Below are 27799 nucleotides of genomic sequence, written 5' to 3' on the forward strand. Positions count from 1 at the left end.
TATAGGTATGTGAGCTTTAGGGGTGCAGGCTGCTTTCATCCTGTGGCTCTGCCATCTCTTGGGGTCTTGGAGACCTCTGCGTCCAGCCAGAGTGGGAAAGAGATGGAGGAGAAAGAATGTGTGCTTCTAAAAAAAGTTTTGTTGCAGAAGGAAAAGTCCTTCCTTGGGCTCACATTTTATTGGTGGCAACTTTGCATGGGAGTCCCGGCCAGATGAAAGGGGCTGGGAAGTGTCGGCCGGTCTGAGCACTTGGCCACCAGTCCCGGCTCCACAGGATTGTGGAGGAGCCTGGGTTTCTGCTGTACAGCCAGTGAGCCATCTCTGCTGTACTGTGTCCTAGAGGCCAAGACCAGAATAATTAACATTCGTTAACTTGGGATAATTTCATGTCTTTTAAGATGCTAATTATTTTAAGTGGTGAATTTTTATAAGGAAATATGTTTATTTTTTATTGGCTAGGGCACTAACACAACTTGATACTTTTTTTTTTGAAACAAGTTTAGATGTACAACTAAATGGCATTTCTTGCTTCCTTTGGTACCACTGAGTTCTGTGATTTGTTTTAACTTTAATTTTCTTTCTTTTTTTAATTTTTATTTTTATTGGAGTATAGTTGATTTACAGTGTTGTGTTAGTTTCAGGTGTACAGCAAAGTGAATCACTTACACATACACATATATCCACTGTTTTTTAGATTCTTTTCCAATATAGGCCATTACAGAGTATTGAGTAGAGTTCCCTGTGCTATACAGTAGGTCCTTATTAGTTATCTATTTTGATATATAGTAGTGTGTATCTCTCAATCCCAACCTCCCAGTTTACCCTTCCCCCCCTTTCCCCCATGGTAACCGTAAGTTTTCTACATCTGTGAGTCTATTTCTGTTTTGTAAATAAGTTCATTTATACCATTTTAAAATTTATTTATTTATTTGTGGTATGCGGGCCTCTTACTGTTGTGGCCTCTCCTGTTGCAGAGTACAGGCTCCGGACGCACAGGCCCAGCGGCCATGGCTCACGGGCCTAGCCGCTCCGCGGCATGTGGGATCTTCCCGGACCGGGGCACGAACCCGTGTCCCCTGCGTTGGCAGGCGGACTCTCAACCACTGCGCCACCAGGGAAGCCCTGTACCATTTTTTTAGATTCTACATATAAACGATATCATATGATATTTGTCTTTCTCTTTCTGACTTACTTTACTCAGTATGATCATCTCTTGGTCCATCTATGTTGCTGCAAATGGCATTTCATTCTTTTTTATGGCTGAGTAGTGTTCCATTGTATATATTGTAGCACATCTGCTTTTATCCATTCCTCTGTTGATGGACATTTAGGTTGCTTCCATGTCCTGGCTATTGTCAGTAGTGCTGCAGTGCATGTATCTTTGAATTATGGTGTTCTCAGGGTATATGCCCAGTAGTGGGATTGCTGGATCATATGGTAGTTCTATTTTTAGTTTTTTAAGGGACCTCCATACTGTTCTCCATATTGGCTGTATCAATTTACATTCCCACCAACAGTGCAAGAGGGTTCCCTTTTCTCCACACCCTCTCCAGCATTTATTGTTTGTAGATTTTTTGATGATGGCCATTCTGACTGGTGTGAGGTAATACCTCATTGTAGTTTTGATTTGCATTTCTCTGATAATTAGTGATATTGAGCATCTTTTCGTGTGTTTTTTGGCCATCTTAACTTTAATTTTCTTATTTACAGTGAGGTCACCTTTCAGTGAAACTTAGAAATTACCACGTTTACATCGGTTTCGCAAACGACTAAGAAAGGAAAAAGCTGTCAACCTGTGGTGTGTGATGGATTGTAAACATTGATTACATTTAATTTAACCCCCCCTTCCCATCTTTTTTTCTCCTCTCCCCTTCCCTCTAGTTTGTGATTGGCACAATGGAAGAAGCTGGAATGTGCGGGCTAGGGGTGAAAACGGATATGTTGCGTAACTCCCAGTCCAATGATATTCTTCAGCATCAAGGCTCACACTGTGGTGGCACAAGTAACAAGCATTCCTTGGAAGAGGATGCACACAGTGACTTTATCACGAAGGGCAGGAGTTTGGTGAGCCCAGAGTACTGCACACGAGAGTCAAGGGAGGAAATTCCTGGGCGAGAGGCTCGAACAGATCCCCCTGATGGTCAGCAAGATTCAGAGTGCGACAGGAACAAAGACAAAACCTTAGGTAACAACCTCAGCTTGGGGGTTGCATGTTTCACACGTTGCTCCTTTGGGTTGTATTGTCCGCAGCACAGGTGATGATGAACATGGCCAGCGTCGGGGGCGATGTTGCTCAGCTGGCACATCTGTTGTCTTCAGTGGGGCAGGCAGCCTGTCTGCTGCAGTGACGTGCTGGGGGGCCCGAGACAGCAGAGGAGGAGGTTACTTCTCTCTCAGTAGTCAAGAATGGGCTTTCGTGAAAAAAATCTGGGGCCAATTTGACAGGAGTAGTCCCCACTCCCAGCTTCACCATGAGGCTTGCAGGATCTTAGTTCCCTGACCAGGGGTTGAACCCATGCCCTTGTCAGTGAAAGCGCGGAGTCCTAACTACTGGACCACCAGGGAAGTCCCAGACGGAAGTAGTATTTGATTTGCCTTCTTTGCATCTTTAATGTAGTCTGACCAAAATTTACTGTGAAAACTGTATATTTATTTGATCATTTTATTTTAAACCTAGTCACAAAACTTTAGAGACGATATAACGTTGGGTGAAGTTCAAGAAGTGGGTTAAGACTGGTTTTCAAGGGTATGTTTTCTTCTGTGTTTGAGATTCAGGATGAAGAATGCGGTATGGTAAATCTCATTAGGAAATCTGAATTCCCCTTTTATTTTAAGCTTACTGGTTGCCCCTACGTTTTTTATACTTATTCTACCTGAGATTAACAGTGTTTAAATTTGTTTTGGTTTTCTATATGCTGAGTTGGAGTGATCCTTCGTATTATACCCATTTTCTGTTAACTTGGCAAACTTAAAATTATTTTTCATATTTCTATAAATTTTTAATTCCTTACGAACAAGACAAATTTCTTCAATATTAGCAGCCCCAGTTAAATGTGTAAAAGCAGAAGGAGTCTTAAAAAGTGACACATGATGTTACCATGCGACCCTGCAGTTCTACATCTAGTTATATTCCCAAGAGGGTTGAAAACGTGTCCACACAAAAACGTGTCCAGGAGCGCTCAAGGCGGCATTATTCATGATAGCTGTAAAGTCCAAACAACACAGTTACCCGTCAGCTGATGAGTAGATAAACAAAATGTGGTCTGTCTGTACATGGAATATTATTCAGTGGTAGAAAGGAATGAAGTCTTCATACATTGTGGGTGAAGCTTTAAACTATTATGCTAAGTGAAAGAAACCAGACACAAAAGACAGCAAATTATGATTCCACTTAATATGAAATGTCTAGAATTGGCAAATCCATGGAAACAGGAAGTAGAGTAGTGGCTGCCAGGGACCTGGAGGAGGGAGTCTGGGGAGTGACCGCTCATGGGCATGGGGTTTCTGAAATTAGACGGTGGTGATAGTTGTACGACTTAGTGATTATACTCAACTGCACACTTTAAAAGGGTGAATTTTATGGTATGTGAGTTGTATCTCAGAAAAAACCAGGTAGAGTGTGAGTTTTAAAATCTTCATAAAAATTGCAAGTTACCTTACTGTTATTTCTAATCATATTCAATAATCATATTTTGTCATCTCTCTTAAAATTCTTATTGGCCTTGGGCCAAACGAGAGGGGATTTGTTGCTAAAATTTTCTGTGGTTGGAAAAGGATTCTGTTTTGAAGTTAGCCTGCTTGTTTTCCTCATAGCAATCTGAACACCATATACCAAAGTCAGAGTCATTTTCACTTTTATTTTCTTTTTCTCGCCATGCTGCACAGCGTGCGGGATCTTAGTTCCCCAACCAGGGATTGAACCTGTGCCCCCTGCAGTGGAAGCATGGAGTCTTAACCACTGGACCACCAGGGAATTGCCATCACATATGTATTTTTAATGAAATACTCTTCATGAAGAGTGAACGTTTAAAAAAATAAAAATGGTACCTACCACCCAGCTGAAGAAATAAAACTTATCACTTATTTTAAAACACCATTTGTTCCATCCTGTCTCAGTCACCTGCTTCTCACTGCCAGAGTCCTTAAAATACTGTTCAGCTCTTTTTCCCAAGAGAAGTGCCATCTTGACATCCTTCTTCTTTTTTTTTTTTACACTAAATTTGGTTAACACACAATATGCTTACTAAGTCATCAGAAGTTATTTAAATTGCTCAAAGGAAAAGATCTGTGTCACCGGTGATAATGATCGTCTTAGCGTCTTAGATAGGCGGAGAGTACCACCCGAAATTGCCTTTGAACTTCCTTCTATATTCGTACTTGGTTAGGAGGAAGCATATAAAAATATTCTGCCCTTTGTAACTTGCCCTTTGTCTTAACCTGAATATCAGTGGTTAAGCAAGGGAATTTTTAAGCCTTCAGCAAGAGTTCTTTTCACAAATAGCTCGCAGTGTTAGTGAGTGAAGAAATTTGGGGTGGAGATGGGGAGGAAGGGGTGCCTGCTGATCCAGATTTTAAAAATAGCTTTCTTAATTTAGCTAGTAAATCTCTTATTTCTAGTTATAGGCATAAATTATTTTACTCTGGATGTCAGAACATAGGAAGTGTTATTTAGAATTTACAGGTTGATCTCATTCTTCTTCTGGGACTTATTTCTTATCTTGTTAATCATCAGGAAAAGAAGTCTTATTATTGATGCAAGCCCTAAACACCCTTTCAACTCCAGAAGAAAAGCTGGCAGCTCTCTGTAAGAAATATGCCGATCTTGTGAGTATTAAATCAAGGGAGTGAGGTCCATATAAAGTATAGCAAAATGTGTATGTGCTTGATAAGCTTTTTAAAATATGATGTAGCTTTTGATGTAGCTTTACATGTAAAATTATACTTTACTCCAGAATTGACGAGGAGAATCTGATTTCTTGGGGCTTTTTGTTGCTTGTATGACTTCATTTTGTAAGGTGTTACATATATAGAGCATTATAATGCTAAAGGTACAGCGTAGGTTTTCTAAAACTCAGTCTTGTGTTGTGTTGCTTTAAATGCCAGTCAGTTGGAGTGTAGTGGTTCCTGTAGTTAACTTTTCCCAAGGGAATTCTAGAGATAAAGGCTCTAACCATTGTGACTGAAATTGTGAGTTAGGTGAAATAGTCTACTAAAACAATACTCTGTCTCAGGAAGTATTTATTTAGTATCTAATATGTGCCAGGCATTCCTTTTTCCATCTTCCAAAGAAATTAACCTCATTTGTTCTGTGCCTGAGTTATTTCAAGTAGCATTAATTCTCTTTGTCAAATTATGAAAGCAGTCTCAATATGGAAACACTGCTGTCCTCTTTAAGTTGAAGAGTGGGGAAGCCATTGAACCGTTTGAAATAAGAGTTGTGGGAAGCTTTTAGAATGAATGGTTCTAATATGCTAAGTTAATATCTTTTGTGAAATACTTAGGTGAATTATCATGGACAATGTTGATGCATTTTCGTCTGTTGTTAAAGCAGTTATTCTGTGTCGTAAACGCTAATTTTTATCAGTGACCAGCTTTGAAAATGAATTATTACTCAATTACAGTTATATTTTCCTTCAGTTTACAAAGGGGTCCATGAATACCCCCACTTAGCTGGCGTTCAGCAGTCTGGCACCTTCTGTTCAGAGCAGCAGGACACCCCATGCATCAATGAAAATAGCCTAGAACAGTCACAAATACAAAGATGGCAGAAAACACAAGGTCAGATTGTTGGCTTCAGGAAAGGAACACTTCCATTGGCTGTGGAAGACAGTCCCTATTGGTTCCATCCACATGAAGAGAATCATGTGAGAACTGGTAGAAAAAGAAGACAAAAACAAAAAAGGGAAAAGAAAAAAAATGGAGAAAAGAGTAAAAGAAAAAAAAGCAGTGTAGCAGGTTAGCTACTTGACCCAGTGTTGTTGGGACAACAGCAGACAGTCACACGTGGATTAGGAGAAGAAAGGGCAGACAGTGGCCTAGAGCAGTCCTTCTTAGACTCACACAGATGCTGGGACTTCTGTTGTTCAAAGGCACGTTGTGATTCACTGTGTCTGGGGCCTGAGAGTCTGCATTTTAACAAGTTCCAAGGTGAGGTTGATGATGATACTCTTACCCCTTGGATCACACTTTTTAAGCAGCAAGGGTCTAGGGCGTTTTGTTTGTGGCCTTTGTTTTGTGTGTGGGGGGGAGGGGGAGGGTATGGTTAATTCTTTTAAAGCACCAGTAATCATCGCTACATTCATTTTAGGATGTGACACATTGAAGACTTGCTTAGTGAGCAACCTCTCTTTGATTTAGATTTGTGCTGAGCATATGAAGGACGAAACGTGTACTGTTTTCAGAAAATGTTATAAAGCTTTGTTTCTTGAAACAACACTCATTTTTTTTAAAAGGTAGAGCATATAGGTTATATAGCAGTGAGACTATCAAGGCAGTAGGCTCTTCCCGAGGATTATTCCGAAAACTTCCCTTTTGCCATCACTGTCCTCTGTCCTTTTGGTGACAGCATCGTCTGACATCACTGGTGCTTGTGGCTCAGAGGGGTAGGAAAGTCCTGTAGAGCAGCTGGACGGGTGCCTGCGCTGTGATGGGGATTGTCCTCTGGGGAGATCTTGTGGCTGCCACGTTCACCAGATAACATGGGTTTATGAACTTGTCACATTTCACTTGCTAAGTGTGGATCCCATTAGGCCTGTAACACGGTCCTTAGTTTGTGTAGATTATTATAGTGTAATAAGAAATCTTGATTTTCTGGTTGGGTAGGTGTATCTTCTCTTCATCAGAAGTATCTTGGCTGTTCTTGACTCTTTACCCTCTATAAAATTTTAGATTCAACTTATTAGTTCCATGGGAAGAAAACACCCCTTGGGGATTTTGAGGAGCATTTTATGGAATCTGTAGTTGCATTTAGGGGAGAATTATATAATCCTTAAGAAATTAATGGAGCTTAAAAAGTGGATATCCTTATGGGGGAAAAATGAATTTAGATCCTTGAACACCATATACAGGGATTAAGGACTTAAATGAAAATTTTAGGTATCATTTAGCTTTATTTAAATATATTAATAGCTGAATATTTTTCCAAACTTGAATTAAAAGAAGGATTTCTTATGACACAAAAAGCACTACCAGAGAAAAGATTTCAGAAATTGGCTGTATTGAAATTAAGACTTTCTATTCATCAAACGACATTTTAAAAGAAAGTGAGAAGACACATTACAAACTGGGGAGAACATATTTCCAACAAATAATAACCAGTAGAATATTCAATGTGAGGAATATCTAAGGAACACCTACAAATGAATACAAAAAGGACAATTACCCCAATGGAAAACTGGGCAAGAGATGTGTAAGAGGCATTTCATAGAAGTGGAGAAACATCAAGATTCGAAGATATCTTAACGTAAAGGTAAACATACAAGGGATGTTCGATCTTATGAATACAGGGAAATGCAACTCAAGACCATAGCAACATGCTATTTTATGTCCAGTGTAAGTGGCATAAAGGAAGAATTGTGATCGTATGAAGTTTTTGGAGAAGTGCATCTACATGATTTCTTAAAAATTGCTGGTGTGCGAGTTAATGTGCTGGCCACTCTGGAAAACAGTGTTCCATTGTCATGTGCAACAGAACATTTATTGATTGATTGATTGATTGCAGTACGCGGGCCTCTCACTGGTGTGGCCTCTCCCGTTGCGGAGCACAGGCTCCGGACGCGCAGGCTCAGCGGCCATGACTCACGGGCCTAGCCGCTCCGTGGCATGTGGGATCTTCCCGGATCGGGGCACGAACCCATGTCCCCTGCATCGGCAGGCGGACTCTCAACCACTGCGCCACCAGGAAAACCCCTTGCATAGTTTTAAAAAAGTGAAATAGCATACAACCTGAGGGCCAAAGCCAGCAAGGCATGTTTTTGTACTGACCACAAGCTAAGAATGGTTTTACTTAATTGTTGTTTAAAAGTGTTGTTTAAAAGACAGTGACAACACAACTGACATGTTATGGCCTGCAAAGCCTAACATATTTACTTTCTGGCCATTTACAGAGTAAGTTTGCTGGTCCCTGTTCTGTAGCTACATGCAAACAATCTGAATGAATCCTAGCAGTGTAATCTTCAGCTGTGCTGTCCAGAATGGTAGCCACTAGTCATATGTGGCCATTTAATCTTGAATTCATTTATTTTAATTTTTAAATATTTATTTACTTATTTATTTATGGCTGCGTTGGGTCTTAGCATGCGGGATCTTTGTTGCGGCACCTGGGCTCTTCGTTGTAGTGTGCAGGCTTTTCTCTAGTTGTGGCGTACGGGTTTTCTCTTCTTTAGTTGTGGTGCGCAGGTTCCAGGGCACGAGGGCTCTGTAGTTGTGGCGCGTGGGCTCTGCAGTTTGCAATATGTGGGCTCTAGCTGAGGCATGCAAGCTCAGTAGTTGTGTCGTGCGGGCTTAGTTGCCCCGTGGCATGTGGGATCTTAGTTCCCTGGCCCAGGTATCGAACCCGAGTCCCCTGCACTGTAAGGCAGATTCCTTACCACTAGACCACCAGGGAAGTCCCTTGAGTTCATTTAAATTAAAGAAAATTTAAATTTTGGTTTTTCAGTTGCAGTAGCCACAATAAAGTCAGAACAACTACAATCAAAACGATTTCTTGGGCTTCCCTGGTGGTGCAGTGGTTGAGAGTCCGCCTGCCGATGCAGGGGACACGGTTCGTGTCCCGGTCTGGGAAGATCCCACACGCCGTGGAGCAGCTCGGCCTGTGAGCCATGGCCGCTGAGCCTGCGCGTCCGGAGCCTGTGCTCCGCAGCGGGAGAGGCCACAGCAATGAGAGGCCTGCGTACCGCAAAAATGCAAAAACAAAAAACAAAACGATTTCTTTTAGGACCACACAAGGATGACATAAAATACAGAGGAGAGCAAAGGAGTAGTGACCCCAGGATTCAGGGTTGTGGTTACCTTGAATCCGGGGAGGGTGGGGGGAGTTCCAGCCCTCGGTGGAGTTACTGATAGTGTGTGCAGATCCTGCAGCCCACGGTCCTGAGTAAGGTTACTTTACGAGAGTATTTTACAAAAACAAAATTATTTTCTGGCGGGGGGATTTCTGTAAAGGTGTTTTTAATAGCTATAAGCATCTCGCCTGTAAGGATGTGTGGTATGTTTTGAGAGGCCACAAGGTGTCGCTCTTGCTCTTGAAATAGTGACTCAGCATCCTTTCCTTCTCCAGTTAACAGGTCAGTAAGGCTGCCATCTTATCTGTTAGTGTTGCTGTAACCTTGAAACAGATGCATTTGCTCCAAACCTACAGTTGCAGTGCGCCCCCTCTCACTTGCAAAGAACTGAGTGCTGCTTATTGAGTTCTAATTTGGAGGATTGTTTCAATAAAGTAGCTTGAGTGTGTTTTTCAAGAAAGTAAAAGTTTCTGGTGTCGATTCCTAAAAAGTCCAAAAACGTCATTTTTTTTGTTTTTAATAAATAAATAAAGAGATTAAGATTGTTTTTTTCCTACCCTAAATCATTTGCTTACTTTCCTATCATAATGGGAAAAGAGAAGGTTGGCAGGGCAGCATGGCATGAAACAGTTAAAATATTACACTACAATACTGTGGGTTTTTGGAAATGTATTCCTTAGTTCTAATTGTAATTCTTCCAGCCATAACTCAAAGGTTTTCGCTGTATTTCCTAAATGTAAAGTGCTTATTACTTTTAGCTGGAGGAGAGCAGGAACGTTCAGAAGCAAATGAAGATTCTGCAGAAGAAGCAAGCCCAGATCGTGAAAGAGAAAGTTCATTTGCAGAGTGAACACAGCAAGGCTATCTTGGCAAGAAGCAAACTCGAGTCTCTTTGCAGGGAACTTCAGCGTCACAATAAGACGTTAAAGGTGAGTTGGTTCCTTTTGTTTTTCTTTTTCAATTTTTTAAAATTTGTTTTTAGCTGTGCTGGATCTTCATTGCTGTGCGCGGGCTTTCTCTAGTTGCTGCGAGCAGGGGCTACTCTTTGTTGCAGTGCACGGGCTTCTCTTGTTGTGGAGCACGGGCTCTAGGCGTGCGGGCTTCAGTAGTTGTGGCTCATGGCCTCAGTGGTTGTGGCTCAAGGGCTCTAGAGCGCAGGCTCAGTAACTGCGACGTACGGGCTTAGTTGCTCCGCGGCATATGGGATCTTCCTGGACCAGGGCTCAAACACTCTCCCCTGCATTGGCAGGTGGATTCTTAACCACTGCAGCACCAGGGAAGTCTGTTTCCGTTTTCTGTTTTTCAGGAGGGTCTGGCTTAGCTTGATTTATAGTCACTGTGTACCTATTTGAACTAAATCCTTGTCTCTCCTTGGAGACAGGGATGCCACTGTTCTGTTTTGCTTGGCCTTGTGCTTCTTAACGCACCTCATACTTGCTCATACTTGCTCGTGGGGAATCTAGATGAGATTGATGTTTAGACCACAGCTTTCCCGCTAGGAGCCATGGCTTAGGAAGCTCAAATTTGCAGTTTCCTGCTGAGCACTGAGGTCGTTCATTAGCACGTGTGAAAAGTGGACATGAAATGAGAAGCCGAGTAGGAGCAGACTTGAGGGAAGGGAAAAGGCCCCACTGAGGTCCTCAAGGGCTGTTCATTGGTTATATCACCGGCCACCCTTGTCCGTCCCAGTTCCCCATTGCCAAGTACTTTTAGAAGAGCGCTTATTCCTCGGCTGATTAAAAGACAAAGCAGTGGGTATCCACAAGTTAGTTGGTACCAACAGAGGAAGAAGGGAAGAAGGCAGAGACACAGGGGTGGGCCTGTCCTCGTGTGCAGTTGTGGTGTGATTTTGACTGAGCCGCATTGCTCGTGAGACTCCCCCACCATGGCAGGCACCCAAGGCCCTAGAACATAGGAGCCCTCAGGAAATGGATCTTTACCTGATATGGGAGCCGTTGGGTTTTCTTTGCTTTTGAATCCTTGGATTTCGGTGTTCATGAAATTGAGTGGTAATTTTTCCCCATGGCAAGTCCACACTTTGATTGGACTGGTAATGCTTCAGACACTAGACACCTAAAGGTCTCTTAGCACTTGGATCTGAGCAAGAGTTGGGACTAAGCTTTTAAGATGCAGATTCCTTTTGTCCCTCGCCATCTAGGGAGTAGAAGGTGTGACCCAGAAAGTAAAGGGCAGGAAGGGATCACCCTCTTGCGGCTGATTTCAGATGCTGCCCTGCAGGACTAGCCAGGGGGGAGGGTGTTTGGGAAGCCCGCGTGGAGGGGGCTAGCTGCCTGGCAAGACTCCTTCCTCGTCTCTCAGCGTGATCACAGAGCGCTTACTGTAGAGCAGGGCAGGCGGCGCCTCTCTCATTATCTACCTAGGAGAAGCTGCTTGCTTTCAAACGAGAGCCTTCCGGTCCTAAATAAAGGGAAGGAATTCTAGTTCAGAAGCAGCACTTCAGGGCAGCAAGCAGTGAGCCCACATGGCAGTAGTGTCTTTTGTGGGCGTCTGTGCCATCTTATAGGTCTGTACGATTAACAGGAATTGTTTTGGATAATAAGGAAGAAAATATGCAGCAGGCACGAGAGGAGGAAGAAAGACGGAAAGAGGCCACTGCACACTTCCAAATCACTTTGAATGAAATCCAGGCACAGCTGGAGCAACACGACATACACAACGCCAAGCTCCGCCAGGAGAACGTCGAGCTGGGCGAAAAGCTGAAGAAGCTCATCGAGCAGTACGCACTGAGGGAGGAGGTAGGGCAGCTGGTGTGTCCCCTCACTACGAACCAAAAGCATTCACCAAAGCTCTTCCTCCAGGGTGTTTTAGAACCTTTGTGTATGCATGGTGGAAGTCTGGCCTTCCCTCACAGGACTCGTGGGGACCATACTCGATGGCCCGGAAGTCAGTGGATTTGGGTGCGTGAGGCGTTTTCTTGGAGACAGTGTTAAGCACTACTCGTCTTCCATCTTCTGTGTGATTCTGGAAGATTGTAATTTTAGCACAGATTTTCCCCTTATCTAGACTAAAAGTGAGTAAATACCTGGCCCCAAACTACACTGTATTTTAGACGTCTGTGATAATCTGTATGGTCTACACTATCATTCCATTATGCCTGTGTTTCAGATATTTTTTTTTAGTGGAGGTTTTATAGTATTTGGGAGAAAAAACGAACCTATTTCTAAACCCTTATACACCCAATTGAAGTAAAAAGTTAACTGGAAGGGTCTGTGGCACCTCATCTTGGTCACTGGCCTCCAACTAAGAGTTCTACAAGCCAGTTGAGAAGTCTGGGCGTGGTGTCTAGATTAAACGCAAGTAGGCGATCATGTGCTTTTTTTTTTTTTTTTTTTTTTTTTGCGGTAAACGGGCCTCTCACTGTTGTGGCCTCTCCCGTTGCGGAGCACAGGCTCCGGACGCTCAGGCTCAGCGGCCATGGCTCACGGGCCCAGCCGCTCCGCGGCATGTGGGATCTTCCCGGACTTGCGCACGAACCTGTGTCCCCTGCATCGGCAGGCGGACTCTCAACCACTGCGCCACCAGGGAAGCCCTCATGTGCTTTTTTAAAGTTCCTCCCTTTTAGAGGTCAGATGGGCAGGAACAAAAGGGTTAGGTTCTTTAAATGACACATTCCCTGCCTTTTAAGTTAGTAAAATGTTCTCTTTATGTGTGTTGTATCCCTTATAGAGATAGATTAAAATAGCTGATTTAAAAAAAAAAAAAAAGAATGTGGCATCTCTGTGGGTTATTTTATCCAGTTTTCAAGGCAAACTTTTTATTAATTTAGGGTTTTCCATATAGCCCTTTAAAAACTGTTAGTTTTTTAAAAGATTTTCTTTTTATCACTCTCGATGCTTTTTGCTTACCTTTTTTTCCCCTTATTATTATGGAAAATTATAAACGAAGAAAAGTAGAGACTGTATCACCTGGTTTTAGCAAATGAAACCACAGTTTCAACTATATTCCCATCACTTTCCCCTGGGTTATTTTGAAGCAAATCCAAGGTATCAGTCCATTCATATATATTTGAGGGTGTACCTCACAAAGACTAAGGATTCATTTTTAGGTGTGACCACAATACCATTTTCATACCTAAAAAATTAGCAGTAATTATTTAATATTAAAATCTAGTCATCGTTTACATTTTTCCGATTGTCTCCCCGTTTTTTTTTAAAAAAGAAAAAACCTATTTGAATCATCCAGATAAAGCCCATCTGCTTCACTGGCTGACGTGTATCAAGTCTCTAACATAAACATTTCCTTTTCTCTCTTTTTTATTCTTACAGTGTGTTTGTTGAAGAAACTTTTTTTGTCCTAGAGAATAAATTTTCTATTAGATTATAAAGCCCTCACTTTTCTTAAAATTATTGTTTTAGTTTTGTTGTTTAATATGACAGTCTGCCACATTATAGATGTAGAAAATTTGAAAGCTATATGTGTTGAAATCACATTACCTGTGAGCCTTATTCAGTTTGAGTATTATTGAATGTTGTTTCCTTGGTCAGGGAGGGATGTTCTGATGACTTTATTGTACATAAATAACCACTTAATAATTTCACTTGGAAATCATAATGACCTTTTATCACATTTATCTGATGAGTGCCAGGCACCAAGCACCTGACATAGTATAGCCATTGCTTTGGCCTTTACAGTTCTGCAGTGTGGTTGTGGCTACCCCCCGAGGTGAGGGGACTGAGGTTCAGCAAGGGGGAGTATTCGACTGGGGCCATTCCTCCCATCACAGCATGCTGCCTCCAATTGAGAGATTTGGGAAAATTTAATGGGGAGAAAAAAATATCCAGTAATTATGTGTATGATGTATTATGGGTTTAACAGTTTGATCTCCGTAGCCGTCTTTTTCTTGATACAATTAGAGCTTCATTTCTACCTTACGGCAGAAATAGTACGAGGCCGGCTGCTGAGGTGCTGCTGGGCCATCTCCGGAGGGAGGGATGCCGACACAGGCTTCTGCCAGCACAGCACGCAGACAGGCACCTTGCTGGTATTAGCCCTGGTGGTATTAGCAGGAAAAGCAGCCTCATGAGTGAGGTCTTGTAACTTGTGTCGTATTTCCTCGTCATTCTGTCCCTTATTTCATTAAGTGACGGAAGAAATTTTACTTTCCCCGTAGCACATTGATAAAGTATTCAAACATAAGGAACTGCAGCAACAGCTTGTGGACGCCAAACTGCAGCAGACGACACAGCTGATAAAAGAAGCTGATGAGAAACATCAAAGAGAGAGAGAGTTTGTAAGTCTGCAATTTCTTAAAAGAAGAAATGATTGCCAGAATTGTAACCAAAGCCATTTAAAACATTTAAACTTATTCTACATTTAAATTAGCACTGGGTTGTGCTAATTGTTTTTTTCTGTAGATTGTGAAGGGCATGTGTGTGTTAGAAAACATTAGCTTTTCTTTCTATTTAACTTTATATACAGAAGATACACTGGAGAGATTAGACCAAGTTAGTGCAAAGACCTGCACTGACTGGACTTTCCTGTGCTTAGAATATTTATTTCACTTTTTAGATAATGGCCACCAAGTTTAAGAATTATATCAGTATTTAACACATTAAATTTGGGGATTCGATTTAATAGCAAGCTTACCAAACATGGGTGTCCTTCATACTGTTACAGTTTATTTCAAACAAGTAACTTGAAACTAGGGAAACTATTTGTTTACTCTGGTATAATTTTCCGAAAAACTTTAACAGAATTCTCTACATCCTAATCACTCAGCATTATTCTCAGAATGTGTGCTCAGATTATATGGCCTGTCAATAATTGTGAATACAGTGGAATGTCATTGGGTTTGTATATTTAACACATGCAAATTTAACTTTACCTGCTTAACCAAAAAAAAAAAGTTAGAAGTGGTTATGATAATGAGGACGGTCCCACCCAGATTTCACTTAAGTAACCTAGGCCCTGAGGTGAGCCAGGTCTGAAGACTCGGGTCCTGAATGGCCCTCATGATGTGAACATGTCACTCTGAGTGCGAGTCTAGGGTTAAGAGAGAGACATTTTTCACACAGCGTGGTCGTTCCATGTGAACTGACAGCGCCGTCCTATGCATAACTGAAGAGACAGTTGTCATTTCCCAAGTTAGAATAGAAATATGATACACATATTTAAATAAATACATACGATACATCTATTTCTGGTTGGTTTTAAGGACTTTTCAAAACCTACTGGACTAAGTGTGACATTTTACTTCAGGGACTGAATTTTACAGCTGCCTACTATGCAATTTCACTACATAATTTTCTTAAACTCAAGTATATAAATTAAAGCTCCCATCCCATCACCACCCCCCACCCCCACCCCCAGCTTTAAAAAAAAAGTGATCAGAAACCAGGTTCCTGATTTCATTGTTTTGCTCCATACAATGTCTCATCTTGCCTCTCATGGAGCAGAGGGGCTTTCTAATTTTTTTTTCTTTTTTGGCCACACCACATAGCATGCGGGATCTTAGTTCCCTGACCAGGGATCGAACCTGTGCCCCCTGCAGTGGAAGCGCAGAGTCTTAACCACTGGACCGCCAGGGACGTCCCAGAGGGGCTTTCTAAATGACCCAGATAATGTCGAGATTCTCAGCCATGTTTTCTGTTCAACACTAGACTTCTCATTATTTTCATCTAAAAGACAACAGTTTAACCCTGAGCTTTGTAAACCTATTATTAGGCCTCCTGGGTGGTACTTCTAAGCAATAAAAGAGTATTCCTACATTCCTAAGTGTTAACAATGGAACAGATCAAAGATACAGGTAATTAGCAATTGATGTGACAGAATGTTTCATTCATGGAGTCGTGGTTCTTGCTAAAATAATGAGCGGAAGGGTTAAGCCTAACTATCTGGTCGTTGGACGTTGTAGTCGTATTTGTAATGACTATTAGTATTTTGCCAGAATGTTTCTGTCTTCTAGTTATTAAAAGAAGCAACGGAATCAAGACACAAATATGAACAAATGAAACAACAAGAAGTACAACTAAAACAGCAGGTAACTTGACAGCAGGGGTAGTAGAATTTGTAAGAAAAAAATCTATGGTTCATTTGATACATACCTTGAATCTCCTCTAAGATGATTTTGCTTGTTCCCAGCAGACCTGAGAGTAGATCACACGTCCCTCTTGGAGTTTTCATCTTCATTTAGGGCGACCACCTCATCCTGATTTGCCTAGGACTTTCCTGGTTTTAGCACTCGGTCCCAGGAATCAGGCAGATGGGACAGTTTGTCCCGCTATGTGCAGGTCCTCCTTCCAGTATCACACGTATTTCCTCCCTTTCTCTGTCCCCATGTGTGTCAGCTAATTTCCTGCTAAAGAAAAACTGATAAATCTTCAGATTTTAGTTCTTTTTTGTGAGGTTGAACCATATGAAATTGCTGATACTTATTTGACCTACAAAATGGCATTTTCATATAGTGTAACGTAAAATCTTTAGAATTTTGTGCTATGAGCCTGTAACCTATTTTAAAAAACTGCCTATTGATCATGCATTTCCACTCCCAGGTAGAGTATGGAGGTGGTGGCCACCTTAATGGGGGCCCCCAACTTTCCTTCCTCCCTCCCTCCCTTCCTTCCTCTGTACAGTATTGTTCACTATAGCCACCATGCTGTACATGAGATCCCTGGAACATATTCATCTTCTGATTGAAAGTTTGTACCCTTTGACCAACATCTTCCCCTTTCTCCCCGCCCTCCACCTCTGGCAACCACCATTCTACTCTGTTTCTTAGAGTTTGGCTTTTTTAGATTCTACTGGTAAGTGATATCATACGGTATTTAGTATTTGTCTTCCTGTGTCTCACTTATTTCACTTAGCATAATGCCCTCAAAGCCCATCCACTGTGTCACAAATTGTAAGATTTTCTTCTTTCTTATGGCTGAATAATACTCCATTGTGTATATACATCACATCTTCTTTATACAGTTATATGTTGATGGACACTTAGGTTTCTTCCATATCTTGGCTATTGTGAATAATGCTGCAATGAACATGGGAGTGCTGATATCTCTTTGAGATCCTGTTTTCATTTCTTTTGGATATATATATACCCAGAAGTGGAATTTCTGAATCATATGGTGGTTCTATTTTTAATTTTTTGAGGAGTCTTTATACTGTTTTCCATAGTGGCTGCAGCAGTTTACAATTCCACTGACGGTGCACAAGGTTCCCTTTTCTCCACACCCTCGCCAGCATTTGTTAACAGGTGTGAGGTGATATCTTACTGTGGTTTTGATTTCTATTTCCTTGATGACCAGTGATGCTGAGCACCTTTTCATGTACTTGTTGGCCATTTGTATGTCTTTGGAAAAATGTCTATTCAAGCTGGTTTTTAAATTAAAATTTTAAAAATTAAAAATTTTTTTAAATTTTTTGCTATTGAGTTGTATGAGTTCCTTATATATTTTGGATATTAACCCTTTATCAGATATATATGGTTTGCAGATATTTTCTCCCATTCTGTAGATTGCCTTTTCATTCTGTTGATTGTTTTTGTGCAGAAGCTTTTTAGTTTGATGTAGTCCCACGTGTTGATTTTTGCTTTTGTTGCTTGTGCTTTTGTTGTCATATCCAAAAATTCATTGCCAAGACCACTGTCAAGGATCTTTTTAACCTATGTTTTCTTCTAGGAGTTTTACAGTTTCATATCTCCTGTTTAAGTCCTTAACCTATTTCAAGTTAATTTTTGTGACTGGTACAAGATAGCAGTCCAGTTTCATTCCTCTGCATGTGGTTATCCAGTTTTCCCAACACCTTTTATTGTAGATACTTTCCTTTCCCCATTGAGTATTCTTGGCTGAAATACTTGAGCCAAGAATATTATTGTCAAATATTATTGACCATATTTGTCAAATATTATTGACCATATTTGTGTGGGTTTATTTTTGTTTTGTTTAAATTTTATTTATTTATTTTTGGCTGCGTTGGGTCTTCGTTGCTGTGCGCAGGCTTTCTCTAGTTGCGATGAGCAGGGGCTACTCTTCATTGTGTTGCACAGGCCTCTCATCACGGTGGCTTCTCTTGTTGCAGAGCATGGGCTCTAGGCGCGTGGGCTTCAGTAGTTGTGGCACATGGGCTCAGTAGTTGTGGCACACGGGCTTAGTTGCTCCGCAGCATGTGGGATCTTCCTGGACCAGGGCTCAAACCCATGTCCCCTGCCTTGGCAGGCGGATTCTTAAGCACTGCGCCACCAGAGAAGTCCCTGTGTGGGTTTTTTTGGGGGGCTCTCAGTTCTGACCCGTTGGTCTGTGTCTCTGCTTTTATGCCCATAGTATATTGTTCTGGTTACTATAGCTTTGTAATAAAGCTTGAAATCAGGGAGTATAATACCTCTAGCTTTGTTTTCTCAAGATTGCTTTGGCTATTTTGTTTTGTTTGTTTGTTTTTTGTGGTTCCATACAGATTCTAGGATTATTTGTTCTATTTCTATGGCAAATGCCATTGGAATTTTGATAGCGCTTTGGCTAGTATGGACATTTTTAACAATATTTACTCTTCTGATCCATGAACACAGGGTACCTTTCCACTTATTTTTCTCTTCTTCAATTTCTTTCATCAATGTCTTACAGTTTTCAGTGTATAGATTTTTCATTTCCTTGGTTAAATGTATTCCTAAGTATTTTTTTAATGCTATAGAAAATAGGATTATTTTATTTATTTCTATTTAATCCTTTTTCAGATATTTTGTTGTTAGTGTATAGAAACATAACTGATTTCTGTATGTTGATTTTGTATCCCGAAACCTTACTGAATTTATTCTACCAGTTTTTTTGTGGGGTCTTCAGGATTTTCTATATATAAGATCATGTCATCAGCAAACAGACAGTTTTGCTTATTCCTTTCTGATTTGGATGCTGTTTATTTCTTGTTTAATTGCTCAGGCTAGGAATTTCACTATTGTGTTGAATAGAAGTGGTGAGAGTGGGCATCCTATCTTGTTCCTGATCTCAGAGGGAAAGCTTTCAGCCTTCAACTGACTTGAGTGTGATGTTAGCTGTGGCTCTGTCATATATGGCCTTTATTATATTAAGTATGTTCCTTCCTTGTACCCAGTTTGTTGAGCGTTTTTTTGTTTGTTTTGCTTTGTTTCGTCTTGGCTGCACTACGCGGCTTGTGGGATCTTAGTTCCCTGACCAAGGATTGAATCCGTGCCCTTGGCAGTGAAAGCGCAGGTTCCTAACCATTGGACCACCAGGGATTCCCTGTTAAGCATTTTTATCATGAATTTATGTTGAATTTTACCACATGCATTTTCTGCATCTATTAGATCATACGATTTTTGTCTTTCATTCTATTGTATTAACGTGGTGTGTCGCATTTATTGATTTGCCTATGTTGAACCATCCTTATAGTTTTCTTATCTGGCCTGTACTGTCTTATCTGGCTTTGGTATCAGGGCAGTGCTGGCCTTGTAGAATGAGTTCAGCAGTATTCCCTTCTCTTCACTTTTTGGGAAGAGTTTGATAAGAATTGGTGTTTGTTCTTCTTTCAGTGTTTGGTAGAATTCACCCATGAAGCTGTCTAGGCCTAGGCTTTTCTTCGTTGCCTCCCTGCTTTTCAGTCCAGACCCCTTTGGTTTGTTCTAATGCAGTCTTTCTCTGTGGTGCCTTGTGTGGAGTAAGGGTAGCAGATGCCTCCCCACTCAAAGAAGAGGTACAGGAAGGACTTCCCATGTCTTCACAGACAGGTGAAATTAGGCATTTGTACCTACAATTCACCCCTTCTCAGAAAACCAGATTACATTTTGATGAAAAAATGTATTACTCATTTTGAAAGTTTATTATGTAACAAGTTTTTTAAATGTAAGGACTCTAGATTAGTTCTAAAATGCAGACTGGCCTGAATCTTTATGAACACACTTTTTGAGTGCTGTTTGTCTTTGGGTGCGTTTTATAGCGTGGTGACACTCGTTTCCTATAAAGCTAGCCTAACTTAGAGTGAAAACTGAAGAAGTCTTTTGAACTTTCCACCATAAGTTATTGTGCTAGAATGCTTCTAGGAAACGTTGAACCCCTTATTAGCCCTATAAATTCAGTTGTCCACATAAATGGAGAAGAGAATCAATGTGGAAAATGTATAAAAAGTCTATAGATAGCTTTGGAAGATGGACTTTAATGCAGGGCCCCAGAGGGCCCTTCTACCGAGTTCACAGGCAGCTCCAGTTCTGTTGTACTGTTAGCAGTGCAGCTTCTTTTGTCTGTGATCTGTGTCGCCCTGAGTCATGTTATCTGATCGTTAATTTGTTTCCTTTGCTGCCGCCTCTTCCTTTTCCTGCTCCCCAAATGTGCTGTTCTTCCCAAGAGTCCATCTCATTCTCTGCTCTTGCTCACCATGTCCGTTTCCAGGCTTTGTTGATGACCTTAGTCTTATTGGTGTGTTCTGACCAATTTTGTAATCTAGGCCCTTAAGTCCAAGATGGTAGTTGCCACTTACTCATTACCCAGAGGGGGCCAGCATTGAACTCTGACGGGACAGTCCACCTGGGTGTTCTATCTTTGATAAAAACAGACCATGCTAAGACTGCCATAACTTCTAATCTCCCTCAGGTGCTGGAACTGCTCTACCAGTCTGCCCGAGCCTCACCGCTGTTCCGACCCCAGGCCAGCGGCCCTGGCGGCTCTGTCACCATGTGCCCCTCTATGGACTGCTCTGCTTGGAAATCCTCTGCGCTATTCTCTTCACCCTGAAATTTCTGTTGGTCCCAGCCTTCAGCCTCCCCCTCCTGGGGGCATGCTTTGGCTGTCTTATCATAGCTTCGCCTGGCCTGTTGCCATTGGTAGCCTTGCTTTTGGTCCGCGTCTCCTTCCCACACAGCAGAGCTGGCCTCCCGTCTTTCCACCGGCTGCTCCGCTCCCTCCCAGGGCATCTCCCCTCCCGCCCTGGTCTTGGTTTCTCTTTATGCTCTGCACACAGCACTGCTGAAGGTGGACAGGCATCGCTGACGCTGTTTCTTGGCCGCTGGTGATCTTTTCTTCTCCGCTCTCTTTATATGTGCTGTGTGATCTTGAGCAAAGCACTTTATTCCTCCAGGCCTGTTTCCTCATCCTGAAATAATGCAGTTACATTAGGTGGGCTCTCAGGGTTCCCACCTTGTCTGAAATGAAATAATTCAGCCTGCCCTTGAGACCTAGCTTGGGCCTCAGCCACAAGGAGCTTCCCTAGCTATTCTATTCTGATCCCTACCAAGCCTCCCCCCACCCCTGGCTTCTGTTAATTCCTGTCCTGGGGGAGAAGGTGACTCTGTGTTCTAAATTCTGCTTGCCTTATCGGTTAGTGCCTTATTTTCCCAGCTAGAATAAAAATTCCTTAAGGGTGGGAGTTAAAAGAAAAATTGCTGTTTCTACTTCTTTCAGCTTTTTTCTCTTAACTATACTCCCACTGAATTCTTTCTCCCCTAACCACACCAATCCTTTGGCTTCTGTTTCATTTTCCTGCCTACATTAAGAAAAGAGATATCCCTGATTTCAAGCTAGGAACTGTGCAGGTGGTATTCTAAGAGAATGATCTTTTTCCAAGGACAATTTTTCAAATATAAGGAGAGGAGGTAGTTCATAAAGGATTAATTGTATGAAACTTATAGCTATTCCACATACTTCAGTTTTTATTATAATTGGCGGAATGGAGCTAATATTTGTACATTTTAAACAGTTTCATCTAAAGATGGTGAGGTTAACATAACTTCCTAAGTTTCAGTGCATTCCAGTGGGTTCTTAGAACTGCAGCCATTGATGTCTGGGGTCGAGGATTGGGTGTGCATTTGTTCTTATTTCTGTCGCTTATAACAGGTAACGTTTAGCCATATTACGTTCTTTTTGAAAGTGCTTGGGATTTTAAATCATTTACCTAGAACTCTGAATTTTTTATACTTGTTTTCTGTAGCTTTCTCTTTATATGGATAAGTTTGAAGAATTCCAGACTACCATGGCAAAAAGTAATGAACTGTTTACAACCTTCCGGCAGGAAATGGAAAAGGTATTTGCCTATTTTTAGTGGAGTATTGCCTAAAAGGGAATTTATATAAGAAGCTATTTTAAGCATGATTGCTACTTGGATGAGTTCATGTTTTTACTGTACTGTCTTCATCTCATATCTTCTGATCCTCCAGTGGCATCATGTTTAGTCACTTTGCCCTCAGTAGTGCCCCATGAAGCTAGTGATCTCTAGGCCCTCACCGTTGTCTTTATTAAAGTTAACTCCTCTATTAAATACAATTTGTTGCTAGCCGTAAAGCGGTGTCTTTATTTGCTTCAGGTGATACCTCCCAGCCCCACCCCACACCCTTTTCACAAAGCTCGATGTCCTTGGAGATCAAATTATTTAAAGACAACCAAGCCCAGAACAGTAACTACGTATTTTGGTTGGTCGATACAGATCAGTGTTTCTACCTTTTTAGCTTTTTTTTTTCCCTTCTTCTTCTTCGTTTATACTCCCACTGAATTCTTTCTCCCTCAAGCAAACCAATTTTTTGGCGTCTGGTTCTTTTTCCTGCCTGTGATAAGGAAGGCGGTACCCTCGATATTAAACTGAGAACTCGTATGCGCACGGTCAGGGGGTGGGGCGGGCTGTAGAGATAAGGGAACCTTGAATTTAAATTTGCAATTGTGTCGATTCGCAGATGACAAAGAAAATTAAAAAACTGGAAAAAGAAACGATAATATGGCGGACCAAATGGGAAAACAATAACAAAGCACTTCTGCAAATGGCTGAAGAGGTGAGGTGGTTTCCCGCGGGCTCATAATGTTCAGGTAGCTGACAGGGCAGGGGGATGTGCCTTGTGACACTGCCGTCCTAGCCGACGGCTCTGGCCAGAGCTGCTGAGTGGGATCTGTCCCGGCAGGAGTCGCAGCTAGAGCCCCAGGTGATGTGGGCTTTCCCACCGCTCAGCCGGCGTTTGATTGACTGGGTCTGGGGCTGAGGGTCGGGGAATCTGCCTTCTGACCAGGCGCCCACCTGGCCAGCACAGGCCACTGACTCGGGTGCCTCTCTCTCCACCTCGACTTACTCTTTCTGAAAAGGTAGCATAGTACTTTTTGCCAGTCTTATGAAGCTGAGATGTACTGTTTGCAAACACTAAATATCACACCTTAAATCCTGTTCTCATCTGAGGATTGGCAAAAACAAGAGAAATCTAGGTGGAAATAAGATGAGTCCTCTTTTTTAAGCAGGCCCTTCATTTTTTATCCACTAGTCTTTGGTGGTGAGTATCTTCAGTTTCCTTAGTAATTTCATCAATACAAAATGCTTTTAAAAGTGGGCTTTGGAAAAAAAAAAAAAAAAAGTGGGCTTTGGTCTTTTTTTTTTTGCGGTACGCGGGCCTCTCACTGTTGTGGCCTCTCCCGTTGCGGAGCACAGGCTCCGGGCGCGCAGGGTCAGCGGCCATGGCTCACGGGCCCAGCCGCTCTGCGGCGTGTGGGATCTTCCCGGACCGGGACACCGTGTCCCCTGCATCGGCAGGCAGACTCTCAACCACTGCGCCACCAGGGAAGCCCAGCTTTGGTTCTTTTTAAGAAACATGACGGGGAATTTCATTTTGTCACCCCAGAACCACGTTAATTGGTGTCTGTAGCTATGTGTGCAGAAGGCAGGCGGGACGTTGGGAGGTGTTGAAGAAACTGAACATGTTCAAGAGGTGACCAACAAGTGGCTCAAAAGACTTAAATTTGTTGTATCCGGTAACCTAACTTGTATTCAGTTGGGTTACATAAATCCTGCTTTTTCCTCTTTGCAGAAAACTGTGCGAGATAAAGAGTACAAGGCCTTTCACATAAAACTGGAACGGCTGGAGAAGCTGTGCCGGGCCCTGCAGACGGAGAGGAACGAGCTCAGTGAGAAGGTCGAGGTGCTGAAGGAGCAGGTCTCGGGGAGGGCGGCGGGCGGGGGCCCAGCGCCGCCCGGGGCCCAGCCCTGCGCTGCCCCGGCTTCTGCCGGGGAGCCCAGCGCCGCCTGGCAAAGCACTGCCCGTGTCAGCCCGGAGGCCGAGTCCCTGGGTGCTGGGCCCAGCATCGAGTCAGTTGACTGAGATCAAGTATGATCACTGTATCGAGAGCTCTATTTTGTGTATAACTTTCTCTGTTAGTAGTAACTTGGTTTTGTGGTGAAAATTTTCTTACTTTTTCTACCATATCTGTATTTTCTTAGAACTACTGGACTTATGTGGTACAGGAGGCTGCTTGGCAGGTTTGAATAGTTTTACTCTCTACATTTTCCTCAGCTGTGTTGCACATCTGCCTCTTTCCCCTTCATCGGAATGCATGTGCTCATTGCCTTTCTCCCTCTCCCCTGCTGCTTGCACAGAATTGTCCGAATTAAAATGTCACTCACCAGGGCTGACCATTACAAGGGAACTTTGTTCTGATAACGGTTCCCCACCCCCACCCCCGCCCCGCGCCTTGTGGGATCTTCGTTCCCTGACGAGGGATTGAACCAGTCCTAACCACTGGACCGCCAGGGAAGTCCCTGATAATGGTTCCTGATGTGAAAACAATACTCGTTTAAACATCCTGCCCCTCCCGCAATTAATATTACTCAAAGAAAAATATCAAGATGATATTTGTCTAATAGCCCATTTTAAATGCCAAGTAAAAATAAAACTCTAGGCTTGGGTCAGAAACAAGCATAGCATATTTGATTCAAGTTAGCTTTTTGATATTTATATCACTTGACAAATTGAGGTGGCTGCAAGCCTAGACTTGGTTTTGGCAGAATATGTACATAAAGGTGTAACTTTTAAACAAAGTAGTATATACAGGCAAATCCTTGGAGAGACAGGGCTAACGTTTATATGATTAAAAACAGTCCCACCGCTGTTTTCAGGATAGAAGCAGTATCTGAATTTGGACCACCTGGATGCCCGCTGTGTGGGGAGCCTGGTGGTTTGTTTGCTTTTCACTTGGGACTTGGGTGCGCATCCTCCACTTCCCACGGAGAGCTGCCACTGACAGTCCTTTGTCAGTCAGTGTAAGACGATGAGGATAAAATCATGTGTAGCTTTCCTTAAGCGGAAGTCCCTCCACTACCTTCTGGCTGCTTGAAAGTTGGTGTCCAACTGTTCCGACAGTCCAAACAGCACCGTTCTCCAGGGTTTTTTAAAGGGAATTTTAATTATGATCATGCTAACTGAATGAAACTGATTCCATTTCTAAAACAAAGACTGGAACCAGCATTTTTAACTTTGAGGAAACTTGGCAGAGAGTAGCCAGGATCTATTACTTATGCTTTCAGTCTGTTTCTGCCCCTTTTCTAGAGTTTTTTTTGGTTTTTTTTTTTTTAGTAAAAACCAGTATTATCAAGGTGTCTACACTTGGAATGGGGGACTTCGGAAATGCAGCACATCACTTTTGGATTTGCTAACTTCCTTTGTTCTTCACAGTGTCACATGTGGTCGAGTTTATACACACATCATTAACCAGGCTGCACTGATGAGAGTTTTGACTTTGTCCCTGGTATAATTTGCATTGAAATACTTTATGAAATAAAAAGGCTCTATTAGAACTGATGTTAAGCACATTCCACTGAGCAAAACTATCAAACTGACACTTTTATATTGCTTACTGGACCGAATAAACTCCCTTCTGTCCAGTTAAAAGGGTTTTTCTCTTTGTTAAAGTTTTATTTGTCCTGTCACGTTCATAGTCTAAACTGGGTTGAAGAATTGAAAACTGTCCAATAGATAGGCAACAGCGCCTGGAGTGGCGGATTATATCTAAGCTTCTGCCATCAGTCATGTTAATCAAAGGGCCAGACAGTGAAGGAAAAGAAACCCACAAAGTTGGTTATCTAATTACTGTGCAAATGAGTCGGAAGCAAAAACAAACACATCCTCCTCCAGCAGCCTTTTATAGATACCCCCTTCGGTTACTAAATGAAACATTGGACTCATTTCCCTGAGAGGAAATGGAGGTATACATCAGAAATACACTCTACTGTAAAATTGGTACTAATGATCCCATTTCACAAGCGCTCTGCTGGATGTACAGCTCTTACCATCTTAAGCCATTTGTGTAGCCCGCCACGTTTCTTTGTGGTGCTTGTCCTGTGTGGAAGGTTGTAACGGACCTGTTGCGTATTTTCAAGGGCTTTGTAAAGCGACATGATTTACAGTACTTGGCCTGCTGCTTTTGGCTTACTGTGTATTTTTAGCTAGATGCTCTCATGGTGTTTAAAGGACATGGATTCTCTCTGGGGTGCATTTGGCATCCTTTCAGAATCTCTCCTTCCATTACCCTGTGAATAAATACAAACGGGACCCTCTGAGAAGGACACGCTCCTAAAGCAATCACCTCGCCAGCCCAGTGTTGTGGCTTTGTAGCGCACCCGGTTTCTACCACATTCTAGAACACTGTAATGCTACTAAGGCTGGCCCAGGAAAGATTGAAATGTCAAATTTGCTTCAACTGCATTTGCTGCACCATCATGGAATCTTGATGTATATTATTTATAGTGGCAGGAGACTCCAAGGAGTAGAGAAAACTTGGGTCTTGGATAATGGACCATTTCATCCTCAGACTTGTAGGAGTACATTTCTTGGTCTTGAGACCAGTATTTTTTAGTTATGTATGCAACTGCCTTTACTACACCTGGTTATCAATTCAATTCTCAGGTGTTGCAGAAAAATCTACCTCTTTCCGACTGTAGATGGAAATAACTGTGAAAAAATGATGCAGATATCTTCTAGTTTGTGCTAAACACACTGCTTTATTTTTACAGCCCACGTCTTTCATGAGGATACGAATTGTTAAGAGGCAGTCTTGTTTTGCTTTTCAAAGACATTTTGTAGAGATTTTTCACTAATGTGAATCTGATTTTATCTACTCAATTCTGTATAGATTAAGTAAATATGTATGATAAACTTAACAGCTTCTGTGTATTCTTTTGTTGCCCATGTGACCTTAATGCCGATCAAGTGCAAAGACAGTTGTAGATACTGTTCCTTGTGCCTTAAAAAAGTTTCATTATTGTATGATTCAAGAAAGAAGATGGGGCACCGGCCACTCAGATTGGGTGACAGAAGATGAGTTTTATGTAGCCAGACCCTTTTTTTAACCTCTAAAATAGAGGACTAGGAAAACTCTACAGTGTAGTTGCTGTCAGAGCCTCAAAAATCTACAAGGACTGGATTTCTTCAGTTTGGGCGCTCTTAGCACATTCCAGGGTGTACCTATCTCAACAGCAGGAGAGTAGGTATGTACACAGGGGCACATAGAAAAGACCTTATTTGATGGTGAACAAAAAGTATTTAAGCACGTATAGTCAAATATACGAAGGAGTTGGCAAACTTTTCCTGTAAGTCAGTGTCAGTCAGTAAGTCAGCAAGTAAGTATTTTAGGATTACTGTGGTTGTTTCTTCCTAAACAACAAACCACCTTTAAAAATCAATGTAGAGGGCTTCCCTGGTGGCGCAGTGGTTGGGGGTCCGCCTGCCGATGCAGGGGACGCTGGTTCGTGTCCCGGTCCGGGAGGATCCCACATGCCGCGGAGCTGCTGGGCCCGTGCGCCGTGGCCGCTGAGCCTGCGCGTCCGGAGCCTGTGCTCCGCAGTGGGAGAGGCCACAGCAGTGAGAGGCCCGCATACCGCAAAAAAAAAAAAAAAAATCAATGTAGAGAATTCCCTGGCTGGCCAGTGGTTAGGACTCTACGCTTTCACTGCCTGGGGCCCAGGTTCAGTCCCTGGTCAGGGAATGTGCAGTGTGACTGACTGACTCACTCACTCACTCAATAAAATGCTTAAAAAATATTTCTTTAAAAAAGTCAATGCGAAAACCATCCCTAGCTGGCAGGCCTCACAGAAGAGGT

General features: G+C 42.3%; 1 protein-coding gene across 2 annotated transcripts in view; it reads left to right on the forward strand.

Annotated features, from left to right (window-relative positions):
• The window catches only part of TXLNG (taxilin gamma), a 52920-nt gene extending 26059 nt beyond the window's left edge, over positions 1–26861 (forward strand). The window contains exons 2-11 of one of the 2 annotated variants that reach the window (XM_032620338.1): positions 1882–2185; positions 4733–4824; positions 9761–9931; positions 11564–11758; positions 14134–14253; positions 15928–16002; positions 21888–21980; positions 22624–22719; positions 23737–23847; positions 24147–26861. In XM_032620338.1, the coding sequence (XP_032476229.1) occupies positions 1882–2185; positions 4733–4824; positions 9761–9931; positions 11564–11758; positions 14134–14253; positions 15928–16002; positions 21888–21980; positions 22624–22719; positions 23737–23847; positions 24147–24191 (1302 nt within the window). In that variant the 3' untranslated portion in view covers positions 24192–26861. Of the gene's footprint in view, positions 1–1881; positions 2186–4732; positions 4825–9760; positions 9932–11563; positions 11759–14133; positions 14254–15927; positions 16003–21887; positions 21981–22623; positions 22720–23736 lie in introns of both variants that reach the window. The other variant, XM_032620336.1, reaches the window with a different exon arrangement.
• Positions 26862–27799: the final 938 nt, after the last annotated feature.

Source organism: Phocoena sinus, chromosome X (genome assembly GCF_008692025.1).
Source record: "Phocoena sinus isolate mPhoSin1 chromosome X, mPhoSin1.pri, whole genome shotgun sequence".
In the NCBI taxonomy this organism is placed as follows: domain Eukaryota; kingdom Metazoa; phylum Chordata; class Mammalia; order Artiodactyla; family Phocoenidae; genus Phocoena; species Phocoena sinus.